The 26,741-nt window shown below is 65.2% G+C and overlaps 2 protein-coding genes across 2 annotated transcripts; both read right to left on the bottom strand.

Annotated features, from left to right (window-relative positions):
* Positions 1 to 117: 117 nt before the first annotated feature.
* LOC136018159 (laminin subunit beta-2-like) lies at positions 118 to 10,972 on the bottom strand. Its single transcript, XM_065687150.1, has 33 exons — positions 10,849 to 10,972; positions 10,521 to 10,684; positions 10,284 to 10,419; positions 10,046 to 10,119; positions 9,783 to 9,971; positions 9,635 to 9,698; positions 8,672 to 8,874; positions 8,463 to 8,583; positions 8,093 to 8,281; positions 7,838 to 8,017; positions 7,649 to 7,761; positions 7,332 to 7,411; positions 7,120 to 7,255; positions 6,817 to 6,972; positions 6,578 to 6,705; positions 6,378 to 6,495; positions 5,889 to 6,081; positions 5,674 to 5,817; positions 5,344 to 5,575; positions 5,111 to 5,274; positions 4,803 to 5,027; positions 4,058 to 4,272; positions 3,884 to 3,980; positions 3,442 to 3,814; positions 3,185 to 3,369; positions 2,872 to 3,113; positions 2,601 to 2,804; positions 2,375 to 2,519; positions 1,702 to 1,909; positions 1,486 to 1,627; positions 653 to 829; positions 421 to 580; positions 118 to 345 (listed from the first exon to the last, which is right to left on the bottom strand). The coding sequence occupies exons 1-33, from the start codon at positions 10,889 to 10,891 to the stop codon at positions 209 to 211; spliced, it is 5,337 nt and encodes a 1,778-aa protein (XP_065543222.1). The 5' UTR covers positions 10,892 to 10,972; the 3' UTR covers positions 118 to 208.
* A 180-nt stretch (positions 10,973 to 11,152) lies between these two features.
* On the bottom strand, positions 11,153 to 26,010 carry LOC136018235 (laminin subunit beta-2-like). Its single transcript, XM_065687292.1, has 35 exons — positions 25,142 to 26,010; positions 24,405 to 24,549; positions 23,758 to 23,807; positions 23,212 to 23,387; positions 23,007 to 23,130; positions 22,830 to 22,903; positions 22,569 to 22,757; positions 22,427 to 22,490; positions 22,146 to 22,351; positions 21,949 to 22,069; positions 21,453 to 21,641; positions 21,185 to 21,364; positions 20,458 to 20,570; positions 20,298 to 20,377; positions 19,907 to 20,063; positions 19,644 to 19,796; positions 19,411 to 19,569; positions 19,209 to 19,330; positions 18,877 to 18,997; positions 18,048 to 18,234; positions 17,827 to 17,970; positions 17,225 to 17,456; positions 16,616 to 16,779; positions 16,156 to 16,380; positions 15,455 to 15,669; positions 15,275 to 15,371; positions 14,402 to 14,780; positions 14,136 to 14,320; positions 13,832 to 14,061; positions 13,505 to 13,708; positions 12,739 to 12,883; positions 12,218 to 12,654; positions 11,813 to 11,989; positions 11,583 to 11,739; positions 11,153 to 11,424 (listed from the first exon to the last, which is right to left on the bottom strand). The coding sequence occupies exons 3-35, from the start codon at positions 23,786 to 23,788 to the stop codon at positions 11,291 to 11,293; spliced, it is 5,571 nt and encodes a 1,856-aa protein (XP_065543364.1). The 5' UTR covers positions 23,789 to 23,807; positions 24,405 to 24,549; positions 25,142 to 26,010; the 3' UTR covers positions 11,153 to 11,290.
* Between the last annotated feature and the right edge of the window lie 731 nt (positions 26,011 to 26,741).

Below are 26,741 nucleotides of genomic sequence, written 5' to 3'. Positions count from 1 at the left end.
GCCGGGCCTGCACCGGGTGTGCCGGGGCCTACAGCCTGAACCCACCGACCTCCCCACCCCTGCGGTGCCCTACACCCGGCGCGGGGCCGGGCACCGCGGTGCAGGCAGACACAGCACTCTTGCTCTGTAACTTTATTCACACAGGAGGTGCCCTGCAGCCCCACCGTGCCCACCGCAGGCAGGGGCTATGGGGGCTCGGGGGGTGTCCTCACTGACACGTGTTGTAGATCTGGACCTGCTGGTTGATGGTGGCCAGCACGTCCCTCATCCTGGCCTCCAGCCCGCCCAGCTGCGCCGCCTTGGCGTCCAGCACACGCTCGTTGCGCTCGTACGCCTCCTCCAGCGCTGCAGGGATGAAACGGGGACGCACAGTGAGCCCGGGCCGCCGCCGCCGCCACCCCCCGCAGCCCGCAGCCTCACCTCGCAGCCGCTGCAGCTTGCCCTGCGCGTCCTGCAGCAGCCCCGCGGCCTCGTCCCGCAGGCGCTGTGCCCGGCTGCCTGCCTGCCGCGCGCCCTCGGCACGGTGCTGCACCAGCTCCTGCGCCGTGCGGTACCGGTCCCGCAGCGGCCCCTCCAGCACCTGCGCATGGTGGGCATGGTCAGTGGGACCCCTGCCAGCCCCCCCCGTGTCCCCCCCCCAGTGCTCACCCACCTGCTTGGCCTCGCCAGCACGGTCCCGCGCGGTGCCAGCCGCCTCCTGTGCTCGCGTGGCCGCCAGGCTGTTGTTGGCGCGTTTCACTTTCAGGGCGTCCATCTGCCCGTCCAGAGCCCCAATCTGACCCATGGCGCCCGCCAGGCGCTGCTCGGCACTTGCTGTCTGGGCTTGCATCTGGGAGGGGTGGCACGGGCATGGTCAGGGTGCCCACAGGGAATCATGGAAAGGTTTGGGTTGGAAAGGAGCTTAAGGTCATCCAGTTCCAACCCCCTGCCATGGGCAGAGATGCCTCCCACTAAACCATGTCAGCTAAGGCTCTGTTCAACCTGGCCTTGAACACTGCCAGGGATGGAGCACTCACAACCTCCCTGGGCAACCCATTCCAGTGCCTCACCACCCTAACAGGAAAGAACTTCCTCCTTATATCCAGTCTAAACTTCCCCTGTTTAAGTTTGAACCCGTTACCCCTTGTCCTGTCACTACAGTCCCTGACGAAGAGTCCCTCCCCAGCATCCCTATAGGCCCCCTTCAGGTACTGGAAGGCTGCTATGAGGTCTCCAGGCAGCCTTCTCTTCTCCAGGCTGAACAGCCCCAACTTTCTCAGCCTCTCTTCATACAGGAGGTGCTCCAGCCCCTGATCATCCTCATGGCCTCCTCTGGTCTCTTCCACCAGCTCCATGTCCCTCTTATGCTGAGGACACCGGCACTGCACACAGTGCTACAAGTGGGGTCTCAGGAGAGCAGAGTGGAGGGGCAGGATCACCTCCTTCACCTGCTGCTCACACCCCCCTGGTGTGCCCGTGCTGAGGCGACGGGGACGAGGCTCTCACCGTGCCGAGCGCTCTCTCGCTGTGCTGGATGTCACCCGTGGCGAGCTGCAGGGCCTCCTCCGCCATGCCCTGCGCCCGCCGCGCCTCCTCCAGCGCCTGCCGCACTGCCTCAGCCGTGTCCCGCACGCCTTCAGCCCGCGACCTGCGGCCAGGGCAGCACGGCCTCAGCGCCAGCCCGCTCCGGGGATCCCCACGTCCCCGTGTCCCCAGGCTCACCGTGCTCGCTGCGCCTCCTGCAGCAGCTGCCCGGCCTGGCGCACGTCGCCGGCTGTCTGCTCCAGGATGGCGTCCACGCTGGCCAGGCTGCGCACCCGCGCCTTGATCTCCTCGGCCAGGCGGTGGATCTGCGCCGGCGCGGCTGGCAGCGACAGCTCCAGCACACGGCTGGCCACCACCTCGATGCTCTCGGGGTCGGCACCCTCCTCTGAGGGAGGGAGATGTCAGTGTGTCCCCTGTGACACCCCCGGGGTGGAGGGGACATGGGGGACCATGGGGGAGAGCCATGAGGGAAAGGCATGGGGGGGAAACATGGGGAGGAAACATGAGGGGAGATATGGGGGGGAGAAATGTGAAGGGAAAGATGAGGGAGAACCATAGGGGGTGAGCAATGAAGGTTATTATGGGATACAACCACAGGGCAGGGCAAGAGGGTAATGGGACACAGGATGTTTGGAGTGACACAGGATGTTTGGGGCTCACCGGATGGGCAGGGCAGGGCAGGGTTCATGCAACACAGTACGGGGTAGGGGCTGCGCGGTGCTGGGGTTGTATAGCCTCACATGCAGAGCAGGGACCATGCAGTGCAGTGTGGGGTCAGTGCAGAGTAGGGTCAGTGCAGTGCGGAGCAGGGGCCGGGCAGGGTGCCATTCCCCCGCACACTGGCACTCACGGCTCAGGAAGGCCTTGACGTGGCTGATGAGCTCCCGCAGCTCCTTGTTGGAGCTCTCCACGCGGGCCCTGGTCTGGTTCGCCTTGTCCAGAGCCGCCTGTGCCCGCAGCCGAGCCTCATCTGCCTTCCCTTTGGCCTCAGCCACCTAAGCAGGGGCAGAGACCTCGGTGTCAGCCATAAAGGCTGTGGGGCATGGCTTTGCCACCTGCTCCCATGTGCCACGTACCTTGTGGGAGAGCTGGGCCATGTCGCTGGCCGCCTGCCGCAGCTCCTCCTGTGCATGGCGTGCCCGGTCCAGTGCACTGTCTGCCGTGGACACAGCCCCGCTGCAGCTCAGACCCCCGCAGCGCCGTCCCCCATCCTCATCCCTGCACCCGGCTCCTCCGCAGGGGCTCTCGGCGCAGGGCACGTCACCCGCGGCACCGCAGACCTGCACGGCAGTGTGGGCTCAGTGCGGCTCCAGGCACCGTCCCCACGGTCCCCACCGCGCACCCCACCTTCTCATTGAGCGGCTGCAGGCTCAGCGCCTGTGCTCTCGCCGCCAGGTCCACCAGTGCCCGCCGGCTAGCTGCGTTCTGGCGATTGAAGTCATCCCTATGGCTGGCCAGTAGCTGCTCGGCACGGTGCCGGGTGGCCACAGAGGTGCTGATGGGGCTGGGTACAGCGCGAGTGGAGGCGTCTGCCTGGCGTTCTGCATCCCGTGACTCCCCATAGGCCTCACGGATGCTGTCGTAGGCACCTGGGTGAAGCAGGGGCGTTGTCAGACCCCCGGCCATGGTCCCATTGCCCCAGCTCTGTGGCACATCTCACCAAGGAAATTGGAGGTCTTGAGGGCCTGCAGCCGCTGCTCCAGGTCCTGCAGGCTGTGGTTGAGGGCGCGGGCCCCCCGGTCCACCACACTCAGCACGTGGCTGGCGTTGAAGTTGGCATCCTGGGCAGCCGTCAGCTCCCCCTCCACCCGCGTCAGCCTCTCTGTCGCCTCCTCGATGTGCCGCCTGTAAGGGAACGGGGTGACAACCCGCTCCTGGTGCCCCCACCGTGAGCCATGCCCTGCACCCGATGCTCACCGCAGCCCCTCCGTGGCATGTGTAAGATGGGCAGCAGTACCAGCGGTGGTGTTATGGGCGGCTACCACGTCCCGCACGGCAGCCAGGCTCTCCTCCAGCCGCCGGAAGGTGCCCTGGAAGGCACTGGCAGCCCCGGTGTGCTGCAGGAGGCTGACACGCTGTGCCAGCGCGCGGGCGCGCGCAGCCAGGTCCTGCACCACGCGGTCCCAGTCCCCAAAGCAGGGGTGGCAGGGCTGGCAGCCGGGGAAGGTGCCGGAGAAGCCCCGTGCGCACTGGTCGCAGCGCACGCCGGAGATACCAGGCCGGCAGTCGCAGTGGCCGCTGCCACGGTGGCACTGGGCACTGGCAACGCCACGGGGGTCACAGTCACAGGCTGTGGGGACAGCGGTGTCAGGGTGCTACAGGGCCTGCCACAGTCCCCCCTGCCAGCACCGGCTCTCACCTCGGCACTGCTGCCGCGGGTCACCCCAGTGCTGCTCCTGGCAGTCAGCACAGGTCTGGCCCCCGAAGCCCGGCCGGCACGAGCACTGCCCTGTGAACTGGATGACACGAAGTTTGGCACTGCTGCAGCGCACCCCCAGCCCCATCCTGTCCCCCTGTCCCTGCTGTATCTCACCTGGTTGCAGGCAGGGCTCAGGGCGTGCTGGGGGTGGCAGGCACAGGGCTGGCAGCCCTGCCCGCTGCCCAGGTTCCAGAAGTTGGGGCTGCAGCGGTCACAGCTCTGTCCCTCCACGTTGGGCAGGCAGTGGCACTGCCCGCTGCGTACATCGCAATGACACTGCTGGCCACTGCAGGTGCTGGGGTCGGTGCCCAGCGGATTGCAGGAGCAACCTGGAACAAGACAGGCACTGGGCAGGGACAGGGATGCGGGGATTGAGAGGGGATGGCGAGAGGATGAGGACAGAGACAGGATGGGGATAAGACTCGGATGGAGGTGGAATGCGCACACAGGCAGGGATGAGATGGGGATGGCAGTGTGGGTGAAGGCAGAGGGTGAAGGCAGAATGGAGACAGAAATTGGGCAGGGATGTGGTGAGGACCAGGTGGAGGTGGGGTGTGAACAGCATGAGGACCACTGATGGGGATGAGATGGAGATGGGACAGGGTCACGATAGAGATGGGATAAAGATGGGATAGGGACAGAGTCAGGGGGGCAGTGGGGATGGGGTAAGAATAGGGACAGGAATGGGCATGAGATGAGGATGTAGATGGGCTGGTACAAGTAGGGCACAGGGATGAGGACAGGAATGCAGTGCCAGGGCTGGCAAAGTACACTGCAGGGCAAAGCAGGGCAGGGCTGTGTGGACCCCACAGGCACATGTGGTCCCCAGGAACATCTCTGTGCGGCCATGGGTACTCACGCCGGCAGCTGTGCTGTGTGGCATCCCCATAGAAGCCGGGCTGGCACTCGGCACAGTGCGGCCCCGCAGTGTTGTACCGGCAGCGCAGGCAGCGCCCCGTGCGCCGGTCGCACGCCTCTGGGTCGGTCATGTCGATGTTGTCATGGCATTGGCAGGGCAGGCAGCGCCCGCCGGGCTGCTGCGGGTCCCCGTAGTACCCGGGAGCACACTCATCACAGCGGGGACCTATGGGCACAGTGTACCTGTACCTGCCTGTACCCACTGGCACAGAGCACAGGGCAGTGAGTGGGGATCCCCATGGCACCCACCTGTGTACCCGGGGCTGCAGTGGCAGATGACCTGCCGGGACCGGCTGTCCTGGTAGCAGGATGCAGCGAAGTGCCGGGGGCTGCTGGGTCCATCGGGGCAGGGGCACGGCCGGCAGTGCTGCCCAGAGCCCAGCGCCGGGTTCCCAAAGTGCCCAGCTGCACATCTGCAGGCAGGGGGTGAGCAGGGGCCATCAGCAGCACCACATCCTCCTCCCGGCGCACACCTCACCTACCTCTGGCACCTCTCGCCATCGGTGTGGTCGCGGCAGCGCAGGCAGCTGCCCGTGCGCAGGTCGCACTCCTCAGCGTGCCCGTTGCACTGGCAGGGCCGGCAGGACGGAAAGCCCCAGTGGCCAGGCTGGCAGCGGTCGCAGCGCGAGCCATGGGCACCCTCCCGGCAGGAGCACTGCCCCGTGGTGGTGTCACAGATGGGGCTCACCGACCCCTCACTGCTGCACTGGCATGCTGGAAGGCATGGCACCCATGGAGCCTGACCCTGGGCTATGGAGAGCATCCTGCCCCAGCACCCCCAGGCTCCTCCGGCACATCCCTGCGGCACTCACCTCTGCACCCACCGGTCCCAAAGCCAAAGGTGCCTGGGGAACAGCGGTGGCACCGCCGCCCCATGACATTGGGTTTGCACTGGCACTGCCCTCCCTGCGGCTGGCACTCGGCGCTGGTGGAGCCCTGGGGGTCGCAGAGGCAGGCTGCGGGCAGAGAGCAGGGTGAGCGCTGCCACCACAGCACAGAGGACAACGGGGTGCAGGGCCAGACTCACGCAGCGCCCCGTCGTGCAGGATGGCAGACAGGCTGTGCAGGAGCCCGGAGCAGGGCTCAGCCACAGGCGAGGGACCCGCAGCATAGAAGGGCTGGGCACAGAGGTACCGCTCAAAGGTCTCGCGGCGCTTCATGGAGATGGGGTCACCCGCGATGAACATCTCAAGTGAGGAGTAACGGGGCATCAGCACCAGCTTTAGGGGGAAGTCGGTGAGATGTCATGCCTGTCTTGCCCTCTGTGCCCTACAGCCACAACCTGACCCTACACAGGCAGGGACCCCTTCCACTGGAGCAGCTTGCTCCAAGCCCCTGTGTTCAACCTGGCCTTGAACACTGTGAGGGATGGGGCAGCCACAGCTTCTCTGGGCACCCTGTGCCAGCGCCTCAGCACCCTCACAGGGAAGAGCTTCTGCCTAAGAGCTCATCTCAGTCTCCCCTCTGGCAGGTTCAAGCCATTCCCCTTGGCCTGTCCCTGCAGGCTGCTCCTCACCGAATCGATGAGCACGCTGGTGCTGGGATCCTGCCGAGAGGAGGCACAGCCCAGCTCCACTCGAATGGTGTAGGAGACTCCCTGCTCCAGGCAGATGGGCTGCGGCAGCACCACGTACCTGGGCAGGGGCAAAGCAGAGCATGGTCAGCTGAGTGCCGGCTATGAGCCACAGCACAGCCCTATCCCAGCACGGTGCTCACCTGGCACCAGATGGGAGGCTGGTGGAGAGCTGGTCATCAGCCGGGATGGTGTTCCCACAAGGACTGCTGGCGGAGACAGGGCTGGGGCGCAGCACCTTCACCCTCACCTCCTGCCAGGGCTCTGGGTGCTGCAGACAGAGAAAAGGCTGTGCCTAAAGGGCTCACCATCCAGCATGCCCCACCACCAGCTCCCAGTGTGATGATACATCCCGCCACTGGCTTCACCATCGGGTGTTCACCTGGGGCTCATAGCGGATGATCACGTCATACTCCATGGAGAAGGGCACATTGCTCACGTGGAACTCCAGCCAACCACCCTCCACCATGCGGGCAAAGCCTGTCCCGGTCCAGGAAGCTGGGCGGTCCATGGGGGGCTCACGCTCCACCACTGAGCCCTGGTGCAAGGGAGGGTTGTGAGATGGGACCCCAAAACCGCCTTGTCTGTCAGGCCCGTAGGGCAGAGTGGTGCCTGCAGCTTGGGGACCCTGCAAAGAGCTACGCGCTGCCCTCATGTACCCCCCGAAGACACCTTCATCACTTACCTGATGGAGCCGAGCATCCTCAGACTCATAGGTGTAATGGTCCAGGTTGATGCGGTAGAAGCCAGGCTCCACTTGGTCACACTGTCGTCCCACCACGTGGCTGCGGCACTGGCACTGTCCCGTCTCCATGGCACACCTAATACCCAGCACCACCATCAGCCCTGATGCCTCCAGCAATGCCTCATGGCCCCTGTGTCCCCATGAAGACTCACTGGTTGTTGCGGGCACCCCCCACGTCGCATTCACAGGGCCGGCAGCCTGGGGCATCGTGGCTCAGCCCCCAGTGCTCGGGCTGCAGAGGACAAGGGGGTCAGGGAGTGCATGGCCCCAAGCATCATAGAATCATAGAATCATGGAATCAGCCAGGTTGGAAAAGACCATGAAGTTCAACCTTTACCACAGCACTGCCAAGTCCACCACTAAACCATGCCACCATGCATGGCCCCAACCACAGTGCATGGTCCCAAGCACTGTGTATAGCCCCCGAGCACCATACGTGCCCCCATGTGCCATGCACATCCCCACTCACCAGGCACTGGTGGCAGTGGCGCCCAGTCACCAGCCTCTTGCAGAAGCACTCACCACTCACAGGGTCGCACTGGCTGCCCTCGGCCACTGTGCCACGGGGGTCACACTGGCACCCTTCATGGAGAGACAGCAGTGTCTGGTGAGGCCACACCACACACCCGACCCGGCTGGGTGCTGCCCCGGTACCTACGCTGGCAGCCCTGCGGGTTGGTGGCACTGAGGCCGAAGAAGCCGGGTTTGCAGCGGTCGCAGCGGGGACCGGCCACGTGCTCCTTGCAGCGGCACTGCCCTGCGATCAGCCCCCGGGCTGGGTCGTCAGCGCCGTCACACATCCCACCGTCCAGAGAGCCCTCGGGGTCACAGTCACAGGCTGGGGACACAGGCAGGTCAGCACCCCCGGCATCCAGCACACCCCGTCCCATGCTGTGCACCCCCCGGCACCAACCTCGGCACACCGCGGGGTCCCGCAGGTCCTTGCTGGGGTCCTTGTAGTAGAAGGGCTTGCAGAGGTGGCAGCGGCGGCCCATGGTGTTGTGCTGGCAGCCGTCGCACACGGCCCCGCTGGTGTTGCCGGTGGCCAGGAAGACGGCCATGTCGAAGTGGCAGCGCCGCGAGTGCTCGTTGCAGTCGCAGCCTGCAGGGACAGCACCGTGGCACAGCATGTGGTACCCAAACCTGGCCCGTAGCACCCCCAGTGCCCAGCCTCCCCAGCCCTGACCTCCCTTAACCCAGCACCCCAACCTCCCCAAACCACAGCCGGCGACTCTCCCTATCCAGCACCCCAAAGCCCCTCGCCCCAGCACTGTGGCACTCACGGCGGCAGGCGTTGGTGCTGGAGCCCTCGGCCGGGCGCCAGGGCAGGTCATGGTAGAAGTCCTCACAGCGCTCACAGTTGAGTCCTTGCGTGTGGTGCTTGCAGACGCAGCGCCCATGGACCTGCCGGATGCCACAGTGAGGGGCTGTGGGACCAGGGAGCACAGCTACGCAGCCCCAGCAGGACACATGGGGTGCCGTATCACCCTACCATGCCGTCGGTGGTGGCGGGGGCCCCGCTGAGTGGGGCACACTCAGAAGCATGCCCGTAGCAGAAGCAGTTCCCGCGCAGCACCAGCTCGTACAGCGCATAGTAGTACTTCTCCCGGATCTCCCGCCGCGTGTCCAGCAGGTTGTCCCCCAGCGTGTGCAGCTTGGTGAGGTTCACGCGCAGGTTGGTGACGCGCAGCAGGTCTGGAGTGAGGAGAGGCGTCCATCAGCACGGGGCTCATGAGCTTGTCCACGCTGTTCGTGGTATGGGGAGTCCATACAGGGCTTCCCGCACTGTGCTGCCTATGGCTGCCTATAGCACAGCTTCTTGGCACCGGGCTGTGTGTGATTTGGCTCACAGGCAAGTGGTTGCACGTGGCTGTATGTAGTCTGGTGGTTCAGCTCCCCTGCACGTGGTTGTGCACGTCAAGCTGTGCCATGAACCAGGGGTCTGCACATCCCACCATGCAGGATAGGACCACATCAGTGTGCAACAAGCACCCTGGGCAAGGGCTCCTCACTGATGGGGGCTGTTCCTGGTGGGTGCAGCGTGGGGGCCCCAACGGGACAGGACAGGACAGGACAGGACGGCTCCCACAGGACTGCAGCTTCCCAGCAGCCGAGCCCTGCGGATTCCTCCCCTCTGCTCCCAGCCTAAATTTAGCCCTGCGTGATTAACCCACTGCATCCTGCACCCAGCTGGCTCCTCTGCTCATCTCCAACCCCATCCCGCACCATGCTGCTGCTCGGTGCTGGGCTCAGCTCCAGCACAGCATCTCCCTGCCCTCACCGTGATGCAGCCCAACCTTTAGCAGCTCCCACAGGATGGGTGCAGGGGGAGGCTGAGCCCCTCAGGCTGGATCTGGCCCTGACCCACTGTGGGGCTCAGAGCTGGGAGACAGCAGCCAAAATAGCTGCACCCAAAATAGAGCAGCCAGGCAGGAGCCCAGGGCGGGCGACTCACTCTGGATGTCAGGGCTGTAGGGGTCCCGGATGGGGATGGAGGGGTCCAGCACCCGGTAGATGACCTGGGGAGGGGGGAAAAAACAGGGTGGTGAGGGAAGAGCAAGAGGGGTCCTCCAGACCCTCCTGGGGTGCTGTCAGGGCCTCACCTCCCCCTCGGTGGAGGGCTCGATATCAGAGTAGCGGGACTCGCAGACCACGTCGTCGATGCGGCGCGGGGGCCCACGGGGGATGTGGGGGAAGGAGGTGGCACAATCATAGGCGAAGTATCGATAGACCTTCCAGCTGCGCCCGAAGTCGGCCGAGCGCTCCACCAGCATGGCCGCGGGCCGGAACGTCTGCGGGACACCCAGCATGGACCTGGGTCCATCGCATCCCGTCCCATCCCTGCTACCCGCGTGCCAGGACCCACCTTGAAGGTCATGATGAGGTGTGTGAAGTGGAACTCGGCCTCCAGGTCCAGCTGGATGCTGACGTGCTCCACGCCTGGAGGATGGCATGTGTGGCCGTGGGGAGCACCCACCCGCGCGGGTCCCCCCCGACCCGGCCACGGTCCAGGGGCGCGTCCGTGTGCGCCGGCTGAGTCACGCTTCCTCAGCGTGGGAGGACGGGAAGCAGAGCCCCCCGGGACACTCCCGCCCGCCGCTCACCATTCTCCGACTGCCACCAGGCTTTCTTGGGCCGGGGGGCGAAGGTGGTGACCACGTTCTCGATGCGGTGGCTGTTGGTGTTGGCACGGGCATCGTAGGGCCGCCGCGAGTCGCAGATGAAGCACTTCTTCTCCTCCTGCGAGCAGGAAGCTTGGTGGCGTGTGTCCCCATCCCCATCCCACGCCCCCATCTCCTCCCAGTGCCCCCCAGTCTCCATGGGGCCCTCATCCCGCTCACCTGGAGGTGGCTGACGATGCAGTAGGGCTGTGGCCTCCGCAGCCCGCAGGTGGAGGTGGCGCTCAGGCGGGGGGCTCGCCCCACCAGCAGGTCCCCAGTGGCCGGGTAGCAGCTCCCAAGGGCGCAGACCTGAGGGGGGTCGGGGACCGAGGTCCCCCCAAGCCCTATGGGGCAGCAGCCGGTTAAAGACATTAAAGGGGGGCCGGGAGCGGGGCTCCCCGCTACGTCTCCCGAGGCCCCTTCCGCGGCTGCCCGGAAACAGGACGGCGGGACCGGACCCTGGCCCCCACCGGGCCCCGCTGGAGCGGGGGGAAGGACGCGCACTCACCGGCCAGCAGCGGCAGCAGCAGGAGGGCACCGGGGTTCCGCATCGCGGGGACGCAACTGGGGCGCAAAGTGCGCGCAAAGGGGGCGCTCAGCAGGTGCCCGGCTGTCCCGTCCCGTCCCGTCCCGCCCCGCCGGTTCCCTTTCCCGTCCCGGTCCCTCCCGTCCCCGTCCTCCCCCCTTCCCTGAGCTGGGCGGCGGGCGCAGCGCTCGGGGCTGCGCGGAAAGCGCGGGGCGGATCCCGGCCGGAGCGGGGAGCGGGCGGGCGGCCGGCTCGAGGCGGGCAGGACTCAGACACCGGGCACAGGCACCGCTCAGGGCTTTATTCGCAGGCGCGGCCGCGCTGCAGGCGCCCGCGGAGGGGACGGGACCGCGGGGCTGCGGGAGCCGGGGCGGATGCGCCTCGGCCGGGCCCCGGCCCGCGGCCCCGGCCCTGCCGCCGGTCCCTAGCAGGTGGCGTAAGCGTTGGCTCTCTCCCGGATCTCCTCCAGCAGCCCCCAGACCCGCTGCTCCAGAGCCTGCAGTCGTGTTGCCTTCGCTGCCATTGCTCGCTCGTTGGCCCCGAAGTGCTGCTCCAGCTCTGCGGGATGGGGGGCACAGTCAGGGCACAGCCCCCCTCGTGTCGCCATGTTCCACCCCTGGGGAACCAGCCCCAGGGGATAAGGGGAGACGTGCATGGGGAGGTGGGCACTGAGACCACGATGGTGGGCAATGCCCCTACCACACACTCTTCCTCACCTTCCAGCTTCCTCTTGCTGGTGCTGGCCTTATCCAGGAGGTCCCGTGCCTCTGCTGTCAGCCGTGTCACACGCTGCAAGGCGCCGCCGGACACCCCATCCAGCGCGCTCACCCGGGTCTTCAGCACCATGTAGCGCTGTGTCACCTGCGCCAGGTCCTGGTGGCCCACAGGCACGGTGAGGCTGAGTGCCCATTGCCACCCTGTACTCCATGGCAGGGCTGGGCCTCACCTGGCTGAGCATCCCTGCAGTGGCAGTGGCACGCTGCGCCCCATCCTTGGCTTGCTGCGCCATGCGGTGGGTCTCCTGGTCCCGCTCCTGCAGTGCCGTGATGCTCTGCCCCAGCTCCTGCAGCCGCCTCTGCACCCGTGACTCCTTCCCCTCCAGTGCCTGCAGCCTGCGCTCCGCCTGGGCACGCACAGGCACCAGCTGTGAACGTAGTGCCAGCCCTGCCACCCTGGCACACCCCATCCACATCCCCCTGGCACCAGCCTTGGTGTACCTATGGCATCGGTCTCTCTCTCCATGGCACTCACCCCATTCCCACAGCAGCACCAACCCCATTGCTCCCAGCATGGCCAAAGCACCATCCCCACTCCTCAGCCGTTCCATGCTGGCAGCCCCAGTCACTCTCACCTCCTTGGCTCTGCTCTCAGCCACCCGGATGGCATCCCTGGCGCTCTGCAGGGCACTCCCTGCTGCTGTCGCCTGTGCCCGTGCCACCTCCAGCGCCCGCTGCATCCCCGCCAGCTCATCCCTGACACCCTCCGCTCGCTCCCTGCAGCGGCACAAACAGCTCCAGCCTTTGCCAGCACTGGGGATGGACCCCCACAATCTGCCACCCAACATATCCCCTACCACTTGCCTGGCATCCCGTCCTTGTTCCAGCAGCCCCTGTGCCACAGCCAGCCCCTGTGCCGTGCTGTTGAGCACCGCATCCACCCCTTCCAGCTGGCTGATGCTCTCCCGCATCTCTTGGAGCAGCTCCTGGATCCGCCTGGGGCTGCTGGGCAGGGAGATGTTCAACACTTGCCGGGCCACCAGCTCGATGCTGCCTGGGTCAGCTCCCTCCTCTGCGGGGACACAGGGATAGGGTGGGTTCAGGGTAGCGCACTGAGCCCCACTGTGTCCATGAGCCTACCCAGTGCTGGTGCTACCTGCCAGGAAGGCCTTGATTCGGCGGATGAAGTCCCTCAGCTGGGCTGTCGCCTTCTCTGCCCGGCTGCGGGCGGCCTGTGAGCGCCCCAGGGCCTCCTCTGCCCGGCTCCGTGCACCCCGTGACAGCTCCTGCACCTCCTGTGTCTGCGGGACGTGGGGTGGGCACGGGCAGGGTGAGCAGGGGGTATGGGGGGATATGCACAGGACAAGATGGGAGCATGCAAGGGGGTGTAATGGGGTGCACAAAGGGGGCACAAGGAGGCGCGGGAGTGCAGCAGTGGGCCAAGGGGGCATACAAGTGGCATAAGAGATATCTGCAAAGGGGCATAACAGGGACGTTTTACAAAGACATGTAGTGACAGGACAAGGGGGGATGGCTTTAAACCGACAGAGGGGAGATTGAAACTAGACAAGGGAAAAATTCTTCACTAAAAGGGTGCTGAGGCGCTGGCACAGGGTGCCCAGAGAAGCTGTGGCTGCCCCATCCCTGGCAGTGCTCAAGGCCAGGTTGGACACAGGGGCTTGGAGCAAGCTGCTCCAGTGGAAGGGGTCCCTGCCCGTGGCAGGGGTTGGAGCTGGAAGAGCTTTAAGGTCCCTTCCAACACAAACCAGTCTGGAACTGTCCATGTCTATGACATGCCTGGGGACATGAAGAAGCAGGATGCACAAGGGAACATGCAAAGTGTCATAGAAAGGACAGAAGCAGAACATGCAAAGGGAACACAAAGGGACCCCCGAAAAGTGCCATGGAGCCACCAACCCTACCTTCTGTGCCACAACACCCAGCTGCCCCAGTGCCACCTCCAGCTGCTGCGATGCATTATGGGCACTGCTCAGGGCTCGAGCCGAGACAGGCAGTGCCCCCATGCATGCTGTGCCACCGCAGTGCCGCATCCCTGCATCATCCCGGCACAAGGCTCCTCCACAAGGCGCTTGCTCGCACCTCCGGTCCCCAGGTGCCCCACAAATCTATGGTGATACCAGCGGTGGAGATGACAACTCAACACACCACATGTGGGGAGATCCCTGTGCCACCAAGCATGGGGATCTCCCCCATTCACCTATCTATGCCCTCACTGGCCCCACTCTCACCTTCTCATTGACCCCAGCAGCGCTGAGCCCCATCACCCGTTTCTGTGCCTCTCGCAGGGATTTGCGCGCGGCTGCGGTGCCCCGGCGGAACGCATCTCCCCTCTGCCGTAGCACCCGCTCTGCCGCCTGCCGCGTGGCCTGCGCGCCGGCCACCTCACCAGCAGTGCCATTGGCCACCACCTCTGCCAGCCGTGAGCCCTCCGCCGATGCCAGGATGCTGCGGTAGGACTCTGCGGGTGCCGGGATCAGGGTTTGGCTGGGTGGGTGCCACCAAACGCCCCCCGTCCCCACCGGATGCTCTTACCACTGAATCCAGCTGCCGACACGGTGCTGAGGAGGGTTTGGAGTTGGGAAGCGGTTCGGTTGAGACCCCCCAGCTCGCGGCTCAGCACAGCTATCCGGTCGTGGTGCTGCACATCTGCCTGTGCCAGCTGATCCAGATGTTGCTCCAGCTCCTGGAGCTGCTTCCAGAAGTCATCCAGCTCCGTCCTTTGATGGGGCAGAGAGGTGTTCAGCCTCTTGGGTGACCACATCGGGGTCCCTTTTCCATAGCCTATTGCACACACTTGCCTGGTGCCATCCAGCTGCCCCGGCAGTGTGTTGAGGAGGGGTCCCCCAGCGCTGCCCCCCTCACCCAGCAGCTGCTCCACGCGCCCCAGTGCCTCCTGCAGCTCCCGCAGGCGGCGGGGGCTGAGCGGGGACAGGGACCCCCCATCCCGCAGCGCCTGTGCCTGCTCCCTGAGGCGCCGCAGCCCGTCCCGCAGGAGGCCCAGGGCCGGGTCCCAGTGCCCGAAGCAGGGGTGGCAGGGCGAGCAGCGCGGGAACGCCTCCTGGAAGCCGCGCTGGCAGCGGTCGCAGCGCTGCCCACTGAAGCCCGGCCGGCACCGGCACTGCCCGCTGGCCTGCTCGCACTGCGGGCTCTCGGCGCCCAGCGGCTCACAGTCACAGGCTGTGGAGAAATGCAGTGGTGTGTCCTGGTCACCCCAGGGGCTGCCGTGTCCCCACAGCGATCCCAGCATCCCAATATAATGCCCTGTGTCCCAAGAGCCCCACCATGTACTCAGGATCCCCTGAGTCCCCCATGTCCCCAGGGTCCCACCATGTCCCCAGCATCCCACTACAATCCAGGGTCCCCCATATCTGGAAGGGTCCCACCATGTTCCCGAGGTCTTCTGTGTCCCCACAGTCCCACCTTGTACTCAGGGACCCCCGAGTCCTCCATGTCCCTAGGAGCCCACCATGTCCCTAGGGTCTACCATGCCCCCAGCATTCCCCTACAGCTTCAGGGTCCCCATGTCCCCAGAATCCCACCATATCCCCAGGGTCTACCATGCCGCAGCCTTCCATTGTGTCTCCGAGGTGCCCATGTCCCCAGGGTCCCACCATATGTCCCCAGTGCCACCCCTAGGGTCCCACCAAGCACACCCCACATGCCCCAGTCACCTCGGCACTCCTGCTCGGGGTCTCCCCAGTGATGCTCCTGGCACTGGGAGCAGACGCGGCCCCCAAAGCCGGGCCGGCACTGGCACTGCCCCGTCACCTGCAGCGAGTGGTGTGCTCAGCCAGGCAGCTTGCCGGGCACTGGCAGGGCAGGGGGGCCATGCAGGGTGCCGGGGGTCTTACCACATCACAGGCAGGGTGCAGGGAGTGTGTAGGGTGGCATCCACAGGGCTCACATCCCCCTGGCCCCCCCAGGCTCCAGAAGTGGGGTGCGCAGCGGTCACAGCTCTTGCCCACCACGTTGGGCCGGCAGGCACAAGCACCAGTGCTGCGGTCACAGGCGCAAGAGCCGGTGGTGCAGTGGGAGGCCAGGGTTCCCTTTGGGTCACAGCCGCAGCCTGCGGGCGATGGGCAGCTATATGGGGCTCAGACTGCACCCCCAACCATGAACAACCCCTGAATCCATGCATAGCCCCAATACCCCCAATCCTAACACCCCCCAACCCTGACTCCTATCCCATGCCAAATCCGCCCAACAGCCCCAAGTAGTGGAGTGACATCCCTGGAGGTGTTTAAAAGATGTAGAGATGTGGCACTGAGAAGCGTGGTTTAGTGGTACACTTGGCTCTGCTAGGTTAATGGTTGGATGATCTTAAAGGTCTTTTCCAACCTAAACAACTCTATGCAATTATGGGTTGCTTAAATGGTGTTTGTCTTCCTAAACCTCACCAGCCCCAAACCCTCAGACACCCACAAAACCTTCCCAGGCCAGCCCCCTTGCACAGCCCCAATCCCCCCCCCCCCCCAATACAGCCCCAAACCGCATCCCAAGCCCCTGCATCCCCCCAGCCTCCTCTCCACCCCCAAAGCCCAGCACAGCTCACGCCGGCAGCTACGCTGCAGGGCATTGCCATAGTATCCGGGCTGGCAGAGGGTGCAGCGGGGCCCGGTGGTGTGGTACAGGCAGCGCAGGCAGTGCCCGGTGTGGGGGTCGCAGGCGCCCGGGTCGCTGGCGTCGATGTTGTTGTTGCACTGGCAGGGCCGGCACACACCTCCCTCCGTCTCCGGTGCTCCGAAGTATCCCGGGGAGCAGCGGTCGCAGCGGGGCCCTGTAGGGATGGGTGGATGGATGGATGGGTGGGTGAAGGGATGGGTGGATGGATGGATGGGTGGGTGGATGGATGGATGGGTGGATGGATGGATGGGTGGGTGGATGGATGGGTGGATGGATGGATGGATGGATGGATGGATGGATGGATGGATGGATGGATGGATGGATGGAGACTGTGGGTGCTGGGGTCCTTGAAGCCCCTGTGCCAGAGGGGATCCTGCTCTGCCCCTCACCCGTGTATCCAGGCACGCAGAGGCAGACGATGTGGTGGGTCTCCTGGTCAGTGTGGCAGGCGCTCCCATGGTAGTGCCGTGTACCGGGGTAGCCAGGGCAGGGGCAGGGCCGGCACTGCTGCCCTGAGCCCAGCGCCGGGTCCCCGTAGTAACCATCCTGGCACCTGCAAGGATGAGGGGTAACCAGGGGTCCATCTCATCCATCATGTCCCATCTCATCTCATCTCATCGATGCCATGCTATGCCATGCCATCATATTTCATGTCATCCCATCCATACCATCATATCCCATACCATCGTATTCCATCCTATCACACCCTATCATATTAATTACATCTCATCTCATCCATCTCGTCTTATCCCATCTGAACATCCCATCCCTTCTATGTCCCATACCATCATATCCCATCCTATCCCACCCCATCCCATCCATCCCATCATATCCCATACCATCATATTCCATTGTATCGCATCCCATCATATCCATCCCACACCTACTCATCTCATCCATCCTATCCATCATATCCCATAGCAACATATCCCATCCTATTCCATCCAATTATACCTATCCCATTCCACACCCCACACCCCGCTGTTCTCTGCGCTCACCTCTCGCAGCGCCAGCCAGCAGTGTGGTCGCGGCAGTGCAGGCAGCTGCCCGTGCGTGGGTCGCACTCCTCCGCGTGCCCATTGCACTGGCAGGGCCGGCAGGACGGGAAGCCCCAGTAGCCGGACTGGCACTGGTCACAGCGCCGGCCCATGGCGCCTGGCTGGCACCGGCACTGCCCGCTCACTGCATCACACAGCTGGGACACCGAGCCCTCTGCGGAGCAGGCGCAGGCTGCAGGACAGTAGGGATGGGTCAGCTCATGGTGCAGGGACACAGGGAGAGACAGACGGGAGACCAGCACCCATTGCATGCCCAACCCATAGGCTACATCATAGGAGGGCTCGTGGGGGCATATGGGTGGCAGATGGATAGATGGATGGACAGCAGAGTCAGTGCAGGATGGATGGATGGATGGATGGATGGACGGGCAGAAGGGGAACTGGGACCCAACCCTTAGGCTGCAGGACAGCAGGGCTGAGATCAACACATGCATGGCCGGATGGACAGACAGACAAGTGACCATGCAGACAGGGCCCTGCAGCTGCACAGACAGACAGAGGGGGTTGAGGGCTGCCTGCCAGCACAGACCCCCCCTACTCACGGCTGCAGCCCAGCGGCCCGAAGCCGTAGCTGCCCGGGGCGCAGCGGTCGCAGCGCCGGCCGAGGACGTGGGGCTTGCACTGGCACTGCCCGCCCTGGGGCTGGCACTCGCTGCTGCGGGAGCCCTGCGGGTCGCACTGGCAGGCTGCAGGCAACGGGACAAGGTGAGGCTGGGGCTGCCCTGCCCCTGAGCCCTGCCCGCCCCGTCGCTCCCGCACTCACGCAGGGCCCCGCCGTGCATCAGGGCAGAGACGCTGCAGAGCAGGCGGGCGCAGGCCTGCGCCAGCGCGGGCGGCGGGGCCATGCGGAACGCCTCCAGGCACCGGTACCGCTCCAGCTCCTCCAGCCGCGGCGCCGCCTCGGCCCCGTGCAGCCCCGGCAGCTCCAACACCCGCGGCAGCAGCACGAGCTGCGCCGGGCGGCGGGAGGGGACGGGGGTGGGATGGGGGCACGGGGAGGTCCCGATGGGGGACCCTGCCCCTGCTCCCAGGGCGGCTCTCCCGCCCCAGCCCCATCAACAGCACCGGCTGCATTGATGCTCCCTCACACATTGACATCCCTACAGGCTTCCTTATCCCCATTGACATCCCCATGGGCAACCCCAATTCCATCGATGTCCCCTGCCCCATTGATATCCCATCCCCATCCCATTCCCACCTCCATCCCCTTCTCCATTCCATTGCCATCCCCACACTCATTCCCATCTCCAATTCCATCTCCTTCTCCATCATATCCTCATCCCCATTCCCATCCTATCCCCATTCCCCTTTCCCACTCTATTCCCTTCTACATTCTATTCCATTCCACCCCTGGCCCCTTCTCCATCCCATCCTCATTCCCATTACATTCCATCCCCATCCCATCCCCATTTTTATCCCCATTCCCATCCCATCCTCATTCCCCAGTTCCATCCCATCCCCCATTCCCACTCCATCTCCAGCTCATGACCCCAGACAAGGGTCACTGCTCACTTTAGCCCATCATCCCCATCCCTGCCCCTCACTCCCCCCTGCCAAGCCCCAGGTGGGAGCACAGCAGGACCTCCCCTCACCGAGTCAATGAGGATGAAGGCACTGGGGTGGCGCTGGGTGACACCGGCCCGTTGAAGCCTCATGGTCACCTCATAGGGGGTGCTGGGCTCGAAGCAGAAGGGCCGGGACAGCAGCACGTACCTGTGCAGAGGCAGGCATTGGGGCATGGGCACAACAGGACCATAGGGATGATCAGGGGATAGCATCTTCCTTGTCCCTGTCCCCATCCCTCCTCACCTGTGTGGTACGATGTGTCTCATCCTCATCCTCAGTTCTGGGATGTGACAGCGCTGTCCCTGTCCCCCTCCCCACCCCATCCCATCAATCCCATCCTATCCCGTCCCATCCTCACCTCTGGCTGTGGGGCAGGCTCTCGCGGTACATCTGCTCGGAGGGCAGCAGGTTCCCGCAGCGAGGGCTGGTGGGCAGCACCTGGGAGCTGACACTGACCACAGCCTCCCAGTCCTCAGCCGACTGCAACAACAGGCGAGGTGCCATCAGAGCCGTGCCGTGCCGTGCTGTGCCGTACACACCGTGCCCGTGCCTGCACTCACCTCTGGCTCATAGCGCACCAGCAGCTCGTAGTCCATGGGGTAGGGCACGTTGTCCACGCGGAATGTCAGCCCAGCTCCATCCCGCACCCGGGCGAACCCGGAGCCCGTCCAGGTCACCATGCGTGCGGTGCCATCCCGCACCACCTCCTCCACGTCCGGCTGCAGAGCACGGGCACAGCTCAGCCCCGCTGCCACCGGCCACCCCTCCATGCCCCACAGCCCATGGGACTCACCCTGGGGGGCTGCTGCCGGCTGCGACGTGGGGTGCTGCGGGGATGGGGGGCACGGGGGGGGCTGCGTTGGTGCCGCGGGCGGCCCCTCCGTGCCCCCGGCTCCCCAGGGTCGTACTCCAGGCAGTCCTGGGGCACCTCCGCACGGATGGCCCCCTGTGGGGACAGGGTTGGAATGGGGGGATGCGGATGGGGACAGCCATACACGGAGCATGCAGGCACAGCCCAGGTTGGGGATACAGGACCCACCCCCCCAGGATACTCACTGGGAGCTGGCCGTGGCCATGGCTGTGCCCAATGGCCTGCTCGGCCTCATAGGTGTAGTAGTCAAGGGGGGCGCAGAAGAAGCCGGGCTGTACCTGGTCGCACTGACGCCCCATGAGGTGGGGACGGCAGGGACAGGCCCCGTCCTCCATGGAGCACCTGCGGGTGACCGTCCTGTCCCTCTCTGTCCTTTTATCCAGCTCGGTCCTCACCCGTCCCTGCTTCCATCCCTGTCACCATCCCTCCATCTCTGGGAAGGGGTATCCCTTCTTCCACCCCAACATCTCAGTCCCCTCTATCTCCACATCCCTATCCCCATCCATCCAACGATGTCCCCATCCCTCCCTTACCCCATACTTGACCCCCAGCCCTGTCCCCATCCCTCTGCCCCACCGGTTGCTGTAGGCTCCCCCGAAGTCGCAGTCGCAGGGCCGGCAGCCCCCCACGTCATAGCTCAGGCCCCAGAACTCAGGCTGCAGTGAGAGAGGGGATGATGTGGGGCAGGCTGTGAGGCAAGCTATGGGGCAGCTATGGGGCAGGCTGTGGCACTCACCACGCACTGGCTGCAGGAGCGCCCGGCCACGAAGCGTTTGCAGTAGCAGTCCCCACTGATGGGGTCGCAGGGGGAGCTGCCGGCAACCGTGCCCCGTGGGTCACACCTGCACGCTGCCCCACACACGTGTGCACCCACATGTGAGGGGCTGCCACCCAGGACAGCAGCCCACAGGCTTCATGGCCCTCCCTCCCCAACCCACATGCTTCCATCCCTCACCCCTCCATCCCCATCTCACTATCCCAATTCCTTCATTCCCATCTCTCCATTCCACATTCCTCAATTTCCATCCCTTCTTCCCACACCCCTCCCATCCTTCTGTTACACATCCCTCCATTCCATATCCCTCTGTCTGTACCTCTCCATCTTCATCTCTCCATCACCAACCCTCCATCATCCTTTCAGCCCCATCTCTCCACCCCACATCCATCAATCTACATCCTTCCATCATCCCTCCTTCAACAGCCTTCCCTCCCATATCCCTGCATCCCACATCCCTCCATTCCACAACCCCTATCTCCATCCCTCCCCATCCATCCCACATCCCTCCATTCCACAACCCCCTATCTCCATCCCTCCCCATCCATCCCACATCCCTCTATTCCACAACCCCTATCTCCATCCCTCCCCATCCATCCCCCATCCCTCCATCCCCATCCCTCAGTCATCGCTCCATCCCACATCCTCCACCCCTGATCCTCCCCTGCCCATCCATGTCCCTGCTCACGCTGGCATCCCTGGGGGTCTCCATGGCTGAGCCCATAGGCCCCGTGCCGGCAGCGGTCACAGCGGGGACCGGCCACGTTCTCCTTGCAGCGGCACTGCCCCGCGATCATGCCCAGCGCCACGTCCGTGTGCCCATCACAGGCCCCTCCATCCAGTGAGCCCGCTGGGTCACAGTCACAGGCTGCCGGGAAGGGAAGAGGCCATGGGGATGTGTGGGACCAGGGCTGATGGCCCTGGAAGCTGTGGGTCTGTTGTCCCATGGCACTCACGGGCGCAGGCAGTGGGGGAGCGGATGTCGGAGCGCGGGTGCCGGTAGTAGAAGGGCTTGCAGAGGTGGCAGCGGCGGCCCATGGTGTTGTGCTGGCAGCCGTCGCACACGGCCCCGCTGGTGTTGCCGGTGGCCAGGAAGACGGCCATGTCAAAGTGGCACCGCCGCGAGTGCTCATTGCAGTCACAGCCTGCGGGGATGGTGCCACGGCATGGCATGTGGTACCCAAACCCCAACCATGGGGATGCAGCTCCTCATCCCAGCCCCTCAAACCATAGCCTGCAGAACCTCCAGCACCACATCCAATAGGATGCACCCAAAACACCCAAACCCCAACTACAAAGCATCACACGTGGGACCCTCAACTCCCAGCCCAAGCCATGGCCCCCAGGATGCTGAACCCTCCACATACAACATGCAGGACCCCCATTGCCCCAACCCAGCACGCGGGACCCCAAGCCCGTGGGCACTGCATGGTGCCCATGTGAGGCACTCACGGCGGCAGGCGTTGGTGCTGGAGCCCTCGGCCGGGCGCCAGGGCAGGTCATGGTAGAAGTCCTCACAGCGCTCACAGTTGAGTCCTTGTGTGTGGTGCTCGCAGACGCAGCGCCCATGGACCTGTTGGGGCGAGCACTCACCTCAGCATGGCCACTGCATCCCATGGGGCACCGTACCGGTGCTGTGTGCACCTCACCATGCCGGGGGCTGTGGCCGCCGGGGCACCGGGTGCCGGCGCGCATTGGGCAGCGTGTCCATGGCAGAAGCAGCTCCCGCGCAGCACCAGCTCATCCACAGCATAGTAGTACTTGTGCAGCACCTCGCGCCGCGTGTCCAGCAGGTTGTCCCCCAGCGTGTGCAGCTTGGTGAGGTTCACGCGCAGGTTGGTGACGCGCAGCAGGTCTGGGGGGGGATTGGTGGCACCATCAGCACCCACCCTGGCACCCCCCCCAACACTGGCACCCCCCGGACACGCACCCTGGATGTCCGGGCTGTAGGGATCCGCCACTGGGATGGAGGGGTCCAGCACCTTGAAGATGACCTGGGAGGAGGAAGGGGTGGGTGATCCCAGACCCCATAGACACCCAGCACCCCATAGACACCCCCTGTACCCACACACCTCCCCATGGCTGGAGGGCTCAATCTCGGAGTAGCGCTGGTCACACAGCACCTCATCCACCAGCCCCGAGGGCTGGTTGGGAATGCCAGGGAAGAGCTTGGAGCAGTTATAGGCAAAGTATCGATAGACCTTCCAGCTGCGCCCAAAGTCGGCCGAGCGCTCCACCAGCATGGCCGCGGGCCGGAATGTCTGCAGGATACACAACATGGACCTGGCTCCATCCCATCGCATCCCATCCCATCCGAAGGTACTGATACCCACCTTAAACTTCATGATGAGGTGTGTGAAGTGGAACTCGGCCTCCAGGTCCAGCTGGATGCTGACGTGCTCCACGCCTGGAGATGCCACAGAGGTCAATGGCCAAGGGTCCCATGGCCGTTTAGCCCCGAGGCACAGCACACAGCCGCAGCCCTGAGGCCACTGCCGCCATGGACTCACCGTTCTCGGACTGCCACCACGTCCGCGCGGCGCTGGGACCGCTCAGGAAGATGACGTTCTCGATGCGGTGGCTGTGGGGCAGGGATGGGTCCCGCGAGTCGCAGGTGAAGCATTTCTCCGAGTCCTGCACCGGGAGCAGCACCGTTGGATGCGTTCAGTGGCCCCGGCCGTGCCAAAGCCATGCTGGAGCCATGCAGGGCCTCACCTGGAGGTGGCTGACGATGCAGTACTCCTGCGGTCCCTGCATCCCACACGTGGAGCTGGCGCTCAGGCGAGGGGCTCTTCCCACCAGCAGGTTCCCGGTGGCCGGGTAGCAGCTCCCGCGGGCACATCCGTGGCTGGGGTCAGGCTCCTGCTGACCCCACGCCGGTGCTATCCCCACTGCAGAGAGCACAAGGACATGGGGTACCTCCGGTCTGTGCACCCTGATGCTGCCCAGCACCCTCCCACCCCAGGCTGCCCCATGCAGGCCTGGCCCTGTATCCCAACCCACTGATGCAGCACGAAGCTCCGTGATCCGGAAAGGTGCTGGCAGCAGCGCCGGGGCCTCGTGACCAGGGGGTGCCGCATGGTGCCGGGGGCAGTCGGCAGCTGGGTCAGGCGCTCGCTAATCCCACCAGGGCTCAGATTCCCAATGGGATTTGTGGCCTTCAGGGCCAGGGAGCGTCGCCACTGACTCCAGTGCCTGGGCTGGGGTCCCTGCACCACCATACTGGGGTACATGGGGTGCTCAGCTGTGCTTGGTGCTTACCCAGGAGGAGAATGAGTGCCAAGAGGTCCATGGGCAGCCACAGGCTCTGCCTGGGGGGAACACAGAGACACTGCAGTGGTGTACAGGGTATGGCAATAGGGTATGGCAACTGCTGCCTGGCTTCTCCCAGCTCCAGCATGGAGGTGCACCCCAGGGACAGCACTTGGAAGTGGGATCAGGTTGGGAAGTTGGGTTCCTAAGTCCCCGGTGTAGCATGGTGTGATCACCCCCATGACCGTGCCCCATCCCTGCACACAGACCCCGGCACACGGCCATTCCCACACACCCACACCCCACACGGGCTGTGCCTTGCCCCATCCTGCCCTGCTCGGGGGGGGATCCATCCCTCCCACTGCCACTGTTATCCCTGGGGGGGTCCCCAGGGCCAGCCTGGGATGGGCGCCAGGAGCACCGGAGCCGTCCGGGCAGCAGCATCCCCGCCCTGGCCGGGCTCCCGCTATTGCCTTTAGGCTGGAGCTGCCTTTTGTGCTCCCTGCTCCGCCGGTGCCGCCCGCTCCCACCCGCTGGAGCGAAGCCTGGCTGCCCAAACGCATCTTCCCTGTCCCCATGCGGGAGCCAGCCCGGGGCTGGCGGTCTTGGTGTGGTGGTGCGGGGGTCCCTAAGCCCCATAACCCCCCCGTCGGTACCTGTTGTCCTGCGGCGTCCGGCGAGGCCAAGGCCAGGGGCAAGGGCTGGGCGGGCAGGGACGAGCGGCGGCGGTGATGGGATGGCGCGGCCGGCGGGCCCCCCTTCCCCGTGCGCACGGTGATTCTTATTCAAATGGGCTGCCCGCTGAAAGGGACGGCGGTCTCCAGGCTACGGGAATGTCACTGCCGATTCCTTCTGCCTGGAGGCCCCCGCTGCCCGCCCGGACAGGCGTCGGCAGCCCCGGCACGCCCCGGGCACCGCAGCGGGCCCCAGTGCTGAACAATGGGGAGCCTCGTGTGCCAGGGGAGCCGACGGCGCCGCGTTCCCGGGGCTCCCGGCACCGCGCGGCAGGAACGTGCCTGCTGCGGCTCGCACGGCGGGATGGGCACCGGGAAGCGGCCCATGGAGCTGCGCTGGGGCCCGCGGCACCGTGCTCTGTCCCACCTGGACGCGGGCCATGGTGGAAGCACCAGCGCAGGTTGGCTGCGAGGTGGAGCCACAGCGGAGCTCGCCCGGGCACGGCGCTGCCAACTGGGAATGTCCGTGCCTACGGACCCACTCCCTCCCCATGGGCAAAGTCCGGCACCGCCAGCCCCAGGCCAGGCAGTGCTGGAGCAGGAGGATCCAGCCTGTTCCTCCCATAGGACCCTTCCTTGTGAGCTGAGGACTGGCACCCAGCCTCTGTCCTGGGGCACGGCACAGCCCACGGCACATGGGGCTCCCCACCGGCTCCTACCTGTGCCCATGGGGCCTGTGGTGCCGGGCAAGTGTGTGGTGGCCCAGTTGTGCTGTGCAGGTTGGAGGTGACCAGCTCGGCCCCGCTGGCTCCAGCCGGGCTCGCTGCTGTTCCTGGAGGAGGGCGGCCGGTGCCTGTCTCCTCCTCCGATGCTGTGCCAGGCGAGGGAGGGACCTGCCTGCACCGAGCCTCAGCCAAGGTGAGGCACAGGCCAGGTACGAGCCGGTGGCACGGCGGTGCCTTGTGCCCTGTGCCCTGGCTGGCCAGGAGCCTGCACAGCATCCCTGCAGCGCTGCCGTGCCCAGGCACGTGGAGCCCGCTCCCTGCTCCATGGGTACCACCGTGCCCCAAGCCAGGGCCCCACTTACCCCGTGCTGATCAGTGCTCCATGGGATCCTTCGGACCGGGGAGCATGGCCCTGCACTGCGGCTGGGCTGGACGGAGACCTCGCTGCCACGCAGGGATGGTGCCTTTTCTGAGCCGAGGCCAAAGGAAGGAAGAGGAGCTGCGTGCTCCCCACGCCAAGGCCGCGCTCTGGCTGCCCACCAGCCAGCAAGGTCATGGGCAGGCAAAGCAGCAGCTCCCCTGGCTGCTGGCCATGGGGGTGCCAAAGCGGTGCCACCAGGGACACCCCAAAAGCACAGCGGGACAAGGGGAGCTGTGGGAGAGCCCAGGCAGCTCCCTATGGCTGCACTCTCTGCAGGCACTGGGAAACCCGGAGGAAGGGCAGGCCTGTGCCCAGCGAGGCTCCACCACCTCCTGGGCTGTGAGAGCTGGCAGGGGATGAGCTGATAAAGAGCCATTAGCACTGGACATCGTGTCTGTAGCGCAGGGATCTTGGCCAAGCAACCCTTATCTGCTCTGAGGAGATCCGAAGTGCCCTGATAAAGGTGGCAGTAACAGGATCTGCAGCCTTGAAAAGCGAGGCAAAAGCGGGAGGGAGGGATCCTCAGTGGGACCTGAGGGAAAGCTGAGGTGTCCTGGCCATGCCCAGGCACCTCCTGGCTGCCCCGAAGGCCACTTCCCATGCGAAGCTGCGATCCCAGGGATGGACGTGTGGGAGATGGCATGCCTGGGGGCAGCTGTGCTGGTTGATGTGCCAGCGGCTCTGCCGCAGCCCCCGTCACCAGCACCCTTCTCACCAGTGCTTCAAAGCTGCTGAGCATCCCCCAGCCCCGGCTCCGCAACCCTCAGCAGAGCCCCCGAGCTCCTGGGGCAGCGTCTCGGGCCCAGCCAGCGCCGCTTGGAACGACATCAGTGCTCCCAGCGGGCAGCCGGCGCTTCCCTGCACATCCTGCAGTGCCTGCAGAGCCGCTTTAACCGCTTCCCTTCCCGAGCCCCGGCACCGTTAGTGCCGGGTCAGCGCACCGATGGCTCACACTGGATCCGGATCACCACGGGGGAACAATGGCTCCTCTGTTGAATTCGCCAGCCACAGCATCCCGGCTGGAGAATGGGATCCAGAGCAAAGGCAGCGGGTGGGCAGGAACTAACCTGGAATGCGGATTTATGCCAGTTTAAACCAGTTCAGCACTAGGAGCACTTCCCATCCCGAGCCAGGCATTCCTTAGTGGGGCTGGGGTACCCCAAACCTCTCTGG

Source organism: Lathamus discolor, chromosome 7 (assembly GCF_037157495.1).
Source record: "Lathamus discolor isolate bLatDis1 chromosome 7, bLatDis1.hap1, whole genome shotgun sequence".
NCBI lineage: Eukaryota > Metazoa > Chordata > Aves > Psittaciformes > Psittacidae > Lathamus > Lathamus discolor.
The sequence above is the reverse complement of the archived record's forward strand: the minus strand, read 5'-3'. Positions and strand labels throughout refer to the sequence as shown.